We start from the raw sequence: 9,411 nt of genomic DNA on the forward strand, positions 1-9,411 counted from the left end.
TCTTTTTTTTAATATTTATTTCAAATCTTAATAATACTTGAAAAGAAAAGAAAATATGTTCTTTGATTAGTCCATATGAGTTACCACTATAAAAAAAATTGTAAACACAACAAAGATGAATTATAAAAATCCTATAAAACTTACATTCATTGCTTCAAATTTATCGACAATCTCTAAAAAAGTGAAAATAATTGAGTGTAATAGCCGTTATTCCTTTATCCCCGCAAATTAATTTGTATTTAATATTTTTGGTTGAAATTTAAAGATTTCAATCGGTTGGAGAGAAGGGTTGTTCCCAATGGTGGGGTTTTTTTTTTTTTTTTCACTCTTTTGATAAGTGGGTGTACAACTAGCAAAAACTCAAAGGGTAAAATACTAATTTAAATATATTTTTTTACAACAATAACTTGAGTGGGTACAATTGACCATTTTGGTGTGTACAAATAGACCGACCCGCTTAGGATCAGGAGGATCCATAACGGTGTCCCAAGTCCCAAGTCCCAAGTCCCAAGTCCCGTTCCGTTCCTATAGTATAGCTACTGTGTGGCATATTTTTACTGGAGTTTAAAACTCACAACTCCTAATCAAGCCGTTTGATGAGTTACACGCAGCTCAATGTGTTTAAACTCTAATAAAAAGTGCCACGTAGACACCGTACATTGGTATAGGAACGGGACACCATTCTGGATCGTTTCCTTTTCTAATAGCAGTTCTCTTAAGTTAAGACTCTAACCTTAGTTAATGGACATCAAGTCAAAGTAGAAAGAAATGTTACGGGAACATGCTGAAGTAACAATACAATTGACATCATATCACACATGGCGGACGTGGATGAACCATAGATTCTTTTCATCGAGATACGAGTGAGAAGCATTTGTGGTTCACTGCACACCAATAAGTGAAACGATGTCAACTTTAACGTTACTCCAGCACGACTCACTTGTTAAGAAGCAATAATGATCTAAAAAGATTCCAAAAAACACCGTTCGATCTCCACCGTTCATCAATTTTCATCCAACAAATCATGTATAGATTCGTCACCGACTTCAAGGCCCCACTACTACCAAACACTCTTGACAGGTCGGAATGGGACAGAGAGAGAGTTCTTCGTGGTGAACGATTTCTGTCTCTAAATTTTTTGCGATTTTGCGAGACCTTCGATCGACTCTAGGGTTTAATTGATTTCGATTCTCCTGTAAACATCACAGCAGAGGTCGAAATTACAGTATTCTTTGAGGAATTTATGTTGAGTTTTTCGTTTTTTCTGCAAATTTTACCCAGTTTAGGGTTTTGATGGGCGGTATGGACTTGGGAAATACTGATCTTTTCGATAGTGGAGGCGGTGGAGGTTTTTCGTTAGGTTCTTCATTTGTTTCATGTTCGATTTGTCTTGAGCTTGTAACAGATAATGGGGAGAGATCGAAGGTGAAGCTGAAATGTGGTCACGAATTCCATCTCGGTGAGTTGAAATCAAATTTTTTTGTTTGTTCGAGATTGATGAAGTACTGAGATCTGATTTTGAGGGACGCCTTGTCTTAATTTATTAGTTTGGAGTGTTGATTTTAACTTAAAAATCAGATTTTCTTTTTTACATATTTGCTGATTTGTTAGAAAATTGAATCTGTAGTTCATAACAAAATTGAATCTTTTTCCGTGTTCTTGAAATTTTTTTCAGTTTGCTTTTGATGCTAGGACTGTACTAAGTTTGGGAATAATGTTCATTTTTAGTATAAAATTAATAGAAATTATTACCTTAAGCGGAGTAAAGCTTAACTTGTATCTTGTGTAGAATCAGATGGATTTGTGGAGATGTATATCTTTAATCTTTATGTTCTCTTTTCTGATAATTGGTCGCCATGAAAGAAATCTCATTGGCAGTTGGGATCTGTTTCAATTTAATGAAAGAAAGTGAGACGCTCATAAGGGCTGTTATCATCTGATACTAATTTAAGTTTTCTGTATTCGGATGCTACGCACCATATAAAAGTATAAGGGCCAAAAAAGTGTAGTTCTCAACATGTTCTCATCATTACATTGATAACTCATTCATGGTCTTACTCAAAGATATTAGCTTTAGTTGCGGAATGTGGGTTGACCACAATATGTACGGAAAAACCATTTCTAGAGGGATGCCTAACTCAAGGGTTACGACTTATTCCTTGACACTTATGATGGATGATAACTGTATCAGAAAAACTGGGATGTTATCGATAACTCAATATGCCCCAAGAAAAAAATATTCTCACAATGGGTACATTTCATCACACACAACAATCACAAAGAAATTAGAGGAGAGAAGGTGTGAGGTGTTACAATCCTAAAAATTTAAGAACATAAAAAGCAATAAACCTAATAAAATTAGTTATATGATCACTTCGAGAGAGCCAACCTCCAACATCTTGCTCTTTGAGGGGCATACCTGTTTTTAAGAACCTGAAAATTGAAAACATAAAAGATAATTAAAACTAATATATGCATTTCTTATTAATTTTATTAAGAAAAGAGTGAATAAGAGGTCGAGGAAACCTTCCTAATGCAAAAGCACCAATAAATCAGACTCCAAATACAACAAATGCACTTCGAAAAAAAATCCTAAGAAAATACCACTTTGAAATCCTCAAACAATTTGCACACAAAAAAAGGAGCCCTAAGATACACAAAATGGGTTTCCAAATAGATTTCTCATTCTCTTCAAAGATTGTCTTATTCCTTTCCTTCCAGATGTATTGTTGATATGACCACTTTGAGGTGGCCAACCTCCATCCATCTTAACTCTTTGAGGGGGTGGAACTTACCAATGGACTTTTCAAAATTTTCTTCTTTTCCCCTTTGTCACAGAATTGAGGAAAAAGAGGTCAAGCAAAAAAAAAATCAGTGTTTTTTTGTCCTTCCTCATTCTCCTGAAATTTCCCTTTTTAAAACTCTCTCGAATTTATCTAAAATAACCAAATGGAGCCCCTGCTGAATACTTTTCATATTAGAACTTGGTTACTATGCTTCTCTTGCAACCTAAATCCCTTAAATCCTTATTTGTATCTTACCTCCTAAAGATGAGATTGGACGCTAAATTAGTCATATCCTCAATCAACACTCTTAAGAATTCTAATCAAATGCAACTCAGCCCTACTCCCTTTATTGGTACAAGGTAGTTCCCAATTTCAATTCTTTGAGGATTTTGTATTTAGATGGGAGTGCTTATGCTGTAAGTGCAGAATTTATTGTAATCTAGGACATGTAGACTTGACACCTCTACTACTCTTTGAGTTATTAATAAAATTTGTTTTTCTTACATAAAAAAATATTACTTCTATTTTTCTGATGTTTTTAAAGGGTGATAAGACTTATGCTTGAGGAGCGACTCAGCATGAGGTTCATTAAAATCTCTCCAAGGCGCAATACAGACTTATGCGCCTCATGCATTAGTTTTTTAATATTTTTATTTTATATATCTTATTATTTTTTATTTTCTTCTTCTTCTATTTATTTATTGCTGCGCCCATGCAACATAATTGAAGCATTTTTAATAAAAAATTTGACTATCATGCAGAAAAACTTATTGAAAAATAAAGTGTAAATGTGTTTTTGCAATCAATATAAAATTATTATTTACTGCAGAAACTTCCAATTATTCAAATACAAAATCTTTTTCTTTCCTAAAATATAAAGTAGAATATTATTATTAGCGTAGGGTATTAAAACTTGGATTTTGTTTATGTGGATTTGAACTTGAAATTTGGAAATATGTGGTGGCTACTCCACTTTTTTTTGTTTATTAGTATTAATTATTTATACATTTTATATTGTTTATTTCAAAACTCCATGCATTAGTTGGAGTAGCTCCACTAGGCGATAAACTGAGGTAAAGTCGATTGAGATGTTTGCACACGTTCAACAAAGGCCGATTATAGTTCGTACTGGAAGAAACATGCAAGTTGAACATTCTAAAGTAGTGTGGGGGAAGACCCAAAAGAACTTGGATTAAGATAGTGGAAGAGGAAACAAACATACTTTCAATAATGAAAGATGTGGTTCTGGAAGGTCGGATTAGGATTCGTTTATCCACCCTAGATCTTTAGGGTAAGACTTTAGGGATGATGATCACCTATCTTATAGTAATAATTTTAGTTTTTTTTTTTTTTTCCCTATTGCAATCGGGCTGGAAGGACAATTTAATTGGTCTTTGCTATTTTCGTTGCATCTCATAGGGCATTTGTTTTTCGGAAAATAGAAAAAAAAAATTGATTTTTAGATCTTTCCTATATCTTTGAACTTTTGACCCCCCTTGCTAAGGCTTTAGTGACCATTGGCACGTGCTTAACTGATGTTTCTTGTTCAAATAAACAATATAATAGCATGTTTTCTTTTTGTGGAGAAATTTTCTTCCTCATAGTATTTTATGCTTTAAATTGCACTTATTATACTTTGAACATTTGCTTCTTTGGGGCCACCCTCCAGGGTCCAGTTGACCCTCGACTCAACTAGTTGCACATAGGACTTTCCGAGGGGGTGGTGCGTGCGACCATGGGATTAGCCTCACCCAAAAGGTGGGGATGGATAAGCACAAAACAAAAAAAAACAAAAATTACTTTGAATATTTGCTCTTTTCTGCATCTCTCTCTTGAAGATTTTGTTGTAGTTATCTCCTCGTTGCATTTGTGATATTTTCCTCATAAGACTGTTTCATTATATCCCTTGGTCTTTTAAAAGATAGTATATTTTATACACCATGATCATTGCTTAGATGCTATCCTGTTTTAAACTAGTCATCATTTATACTGTGATTTCTGTTAGATTGCATTGGTTCGGCATTCAATGCAAAGGGAGTGATGCAGTGCCCAAATTGCCGAAAGATTGATAAAGGTCAATGGCTTTATGCAAATGGTTGCCGTTCATCTCCCGAGTTCAGCATGGATGAATGGGTATATGATGAGGATCTTTATGAGCAAAGTTACTCTGAAATGGTAAAAATGAAAGTTGTGTTTATTGTTGCTTAAAATCCAGTTTTGTGATTATGGTGGTGGTCGAGGAAGTTTTTTAATCACATTTGTAGCTGCATGACCTTCCTGTGTGCTCCACTATGACAGTTGTCAAAGACTTATTGGCTAAACAAAGGCAAAATTAAGTCAATTGGCCTGTTGTTAGAGTTATTTTCATTAGAACAGATTGAAGACAATTTATTTAGGAATATTGAAATGGTGGGCTTACATTTCCAGATTTGTTTGGTTTGTGTTCTTCTTGGACATGGAATGATTGTAAATTCAGTAGTCAAATTGTTATACCTAAAAGGAGGGTACGAAAAAAGATTTGTGTAATTCAGAGGCCTTGGGTAGTTCTAGTGAACTATTCTGGTTATTATTGTGGACTATGCATGGCCTGAAGGTCCATTGCAGGCGGAGGCATAAAGCAAATACGTCAATGCTCTTGTCCGAATAATAGCCTAGTTGAAGTTTTTCTGCCTATGGATTTTTTATGACCCGTGCATTTGACTCTTACATAAGCTATGAAATATTGATTTCAATCTTCCTAGTGAATTATTCTGATTATTCTCATGGAATAATACATTGCTTGAAGATCCATTATATAAGGTGAGGCATTTTGCAAATGTTTCCATGCCATGTCATTGGCATTATGTCTTCAACATGCGATAATTTATGCACTTTGATGCAGGCATGCATGTCAATAATAGACATATTTTTTTCATCAAACTCCATATGCCTACTTATCCCTACATTTTATCCCTGGTACAGAGATATATCTTTTAATGTCTAGATTAAAAAATTTCGTTCAAGTACAGAATATATAATCTGCAAAAAACATAGGCAACAAGTTGATTTACATGAAAAATCATATAATCAATAAATAAATTGTATTTTCAAACAATTTATTGGAAAATTTATTTTGCGTAAATATATCAGATAATTTATTTTGCAAACAAAATGTTTAGTAATTTGTGTAAGAAAACAATGCTGGAGGGTTTTTTATTTGTATGAGCATATGGCTACATAGACTAGCATTCTTGTCTACCTTTGCTTGTTTTAATGCTGCTCTCAATACTAGATTTGTATGTGGGAATATTTATGATTGGTTCCATCTGAGCTGTTCTCTCTATTTTTATCGGACATTTTTCGATTCGGTTAGCAAAAAAATTTCGACATATTTCGCTTGAATATTATTCTATTATGAGAATTTTTAATTGGTTCTTAATGTCTTTTGTAGCCAGTTGGAGTTCATTGGTGCCCATATAGTGGATTAACCCGGATTCCTTCGACATTTGAGTAAGCTTGATCTCCCACTTAGAGCTAGTTATTTTTTCCAAGAATTTCTTTACTTGGAACCAGTGATCAATATTGTCTAATTGCATTTCCTAGGGATTTGTTCCTTCTATTGTTGGGGTTTTGTTAACATTGAGCCCTAAGGGCACACATTAAGATGCATTAAATATACCTTCAAACTTTACTTTCCGACCAAAAATGCCCACAACAATTTTTTTCTACCAAAAATACCCACAAATGCTTATTTCCAAGGTGTATTTAATCCATTTTAAGGGCACACGTTAACAAAACCCTTGTTATTGTTATTATTATTTTTTTTGGAAAGACCTTTTGGCCCCACCATTATGCTTTCACCATACTACCTTAACATCAGTTGTCACTTTTGGGAATAATGACATCATAAAAGGGTGTACGACATCATCATTTCCAAATCTAAAAATGTCATTCAGGTGGTATTGCATTAGCGATCCACTGGAGCTAATATGAGCATATACTTGAACTAACACAAAGCATGTCTTCAAACAAGATTGAATGGAAGAACAAGATTCGTCTCGCCAACCCCAAATTTCTGGGATAATGCTTTAGTGATTATGGTGATGATGATCCCATTAGGCCTATATGTCACTTGTCCACTTTAATTATCCTAAAATAGCCAAGGAGAAAACGCGGCGAGGGTTCCTGATTTCTAAGTGCCAAGATCCACCGTAATATTGAAACATATAAAGCACATCGATAAAAGGATCATCCAATTAAGCTTCAAGTTTAATCTCCCTTTAAAATCAAGGCTTAGGATTACTCATGAACACAATAAAGAACTCGTCGGAGGACAAACTTTGATACAGACACTGGTGCTAGAATTAGGGACGAGACTTCATTTCCTAAAATATTGGACACGATAATTATACAGGTTTCCCATCCAAATTTCATACTGTGATCTTTAGCTTTTTATTGTACGTACCATTTTCGTAGTGACATCATACCAAGTGTAATTAAGCTTCTGATATTACGAAGATATTTTACAGTGAAAAGTTATTACGAATTAATACAAAAATGTGAGGTAGAAATAGCTGTGCACTATATGTTACTATTGTTATTATCCTACATGGTGTCACTGCTATCTGAATCATCTTGGCATCTTTTCTTCGCATTAAGCATTGTGGTGTTAACTTTTCATGCACCCTTGTTTTTACAGGTCTGGTCCTAGAGCAGGTAGTTCAATTATCTCTTCAATGGTTCCACCTTATCCAAGCAACAACTCTAGGGCACATGACCGGGTCCAGGCTCTCCATGCATACCCTCAGCAGCAACCACCACCCAATTCACTGAGCATTCACACACCCTTATTTTCTAACGCAAGGAGATCAGGTGTTCCTAGGGGCTTGCCTCCTGTTGGTCCAGTGGCCCCTCCTGATCATTCCAATGGTTTCTTTGTCTTTCCTCCTTTAGGTTCAACCGGGCAGAATCTCCAAGAAGCCGAGAATCCGCCGCTGAACCGATTTTATGCATGGGAACTTGATCGCTTTGCGCCATTCCCGCTGGTCCCGGTAGACAGGGAGTCGAGTTGGTGGCAACCGTTCCATCAGACTGCCGGTGGGTCAGATTCCGGCAACAGGGCTAGTGGCTATTGGCAAAGGCATGGATCTGAGAGGATGCCATCACAACATTGGCCGGACGGTTCTTCATTTCAGCCAGTTCATCCGTCTGGTCGGTTGCATCCATTTATATGAAACACAATAGTCCTCCAATGACTGAAAACAAAAAAAACATATATGGGACCAATTTTGAGTCTGTAATTTCCGACAGACTTATCCTGTCATGTGTCCCCAGAAACTGAAAAACTATCTGTTGGCAGTCACACCGCCATGGTTTGATGAAAAGTTTGGAGTCCTCTAATTTGCTGGTCTTGAGGAACTAAAATAAGATTTCTGGTTGAATAGCAAAGAGCAGAACTAGTTCTGTTGTCTGATTTACACCCAGCACAAGGCATGCCAGGGGAAAAAAAATGAATTTTTCTTTTGGAAAGCCTGGGACTTTGTTTTAAAGTGTTCCATGAACGCATGAGACATGAATTATCCATCCAGGCTTGTAAAAAGGTGCGTGCCGTGTGCTTCAGACTTTTGAGCAATTGGTCTCGCCTTGCGCTTGGAAACACCTAGTCTGCACTGCATCATGGGTTTTTCAGTCTATCTTGATTACATGTTTTTTAGGTTATCCTCCTTGCAATTTGACTGATATATTGGAAGTTTTGAGGAAAAGGTGGAATGTAGTATAGTGTCTATGGAACTTTATTTTTCAATTTTTTTTTTTTTCAAAGTTTCAATGAATCTGGGTTTGATTCTTGGTTAGAGCCCGTTTGGATACACACAAAAAAGTAGTTTTTGGACTTTTAAAAATTAGAAAGTATGTGTGGAATCATTTTAGAAAATTATTTTTAAAAAGTAAAAAATCCTATACTTTTAAAAAAAAAAACTTTCTTCTTGTTACTTTTGTACTTTCTATTTTATCCAAACAGACACTTAATCTATACATCTTATGAGAGGTACTAGTGGGTTGAACAGATTCAGTCCCATCAAAGATTAGAAACCATTTCTAAGAAACACAATTTGAATCAAAATATATAGGTAAAACAAGGGAAAAATTGCGTGGGAACAACTTCCAGTGCACAGAGTGTCGGTTGACCGGGATTTTGTGCAAAATGTTGTATTAATTATAATTAATTTACACTTTATTTTTTAAAGAACAAATCATTGTCCAAAGGTATCAGATTATTAGATGTGATGTGTTATAATATAACAAAGTATTATTTTAGATTTAGATCAGAGAACCCCACTTTGAGAAGGTTTTCCTCCATTCCTGAAGTCTTAAAAATATCATGGAGCCCAAAATCTGCTCTCATATCATTAATTTCAAACCTACAAAATTAAATCATAAAGAATAGAATACAAATGTAATTTTTTGAGATAAGTATCTGACCACTATGAGGAGGTCGAACCCCCTCTTAAAGAATTTCTCCCAATTAAATCTTTAAAAATTGTAATCAAATACAACTTAATCTTATTAAATAAGATAATATTTACTAGTCTACAGATTTCCTTGATAGACTTTTTCCTCATAGTGCTCACAGGCTCTCCACTGCGTG

General features: G+C 35.1%; 1 protein-coding gene across 1 annotated transcript; it reads left to right on the top strand.

The window, feature by feature from the left end:
* The first annotated feature begins 1,060 nt into the window (after positions 1 to 1,060).
* Positions 1,061 to 8,242, top strand: LOC147383409 (E3 ubiquitin-protein ligase IPI1-like). The gene is made up of 4 exons (XM_086427385.1): positions 1,061 to 1,459; positions 4,792 to 4,961; positions 6,217 to 6,275; positions 7,465 to 8,242. The coding sequence occupies exons 1-4, from the start codon at positions 1,294 to 1,296 to the stop codon at positions 7,997 to 7,999; spliced, it is 930 nt and encodes a 309-aa protein (XP_086283511.1). The 5' UTR covers positions 1,061 to 1,293; the 3' UTR covers positions 8,000 to 8,242.
* The last annotated feature ends 1,169 nt before the right edge of the window (positions 8,243 to 9,411 follow it).

Source organism: Akebia trifoliata, chromosome 16, assembly GCF_017979445.1.
Source record: "Akebia trifoliata isolate Shusen 1 chromosome 16, ASM1797944v1, whole genome shotgun sequence".
In the NCBI taxonomy this organism is placed as follows: Eukaryota; Viridiplantae; Streptophyta; class Magnoliopsida; order Ranunculales; family Lardizabalaceae; genus Akebia; species Akebia trifoliata.

Bases quoted from the DNA above. Each gene is read 5' to 3' on its own strand.
- LOC147383409 (XM_086427385.1), top strand. From the start codon at position 1,294: ATGGGCGGTATGGACTTGGGAAATACTGATCTTTTCGATAGTGGAGGC. The intron at 1,460-4,791 runs GTGAGTTGAAAT...GATTTCTGTTAG, and splicing joins TGGTCACGAATTCCATCTCG to ATTGCATTGGTTCGGCATTC. The intron at 4,962-6,216 runs GTAAAAATGAAA...TGTCTTTTGTAG, and splicing joins AGCAAAGTTACTCTGAAATG to CCAGTTGGAGTTCATTGGTG.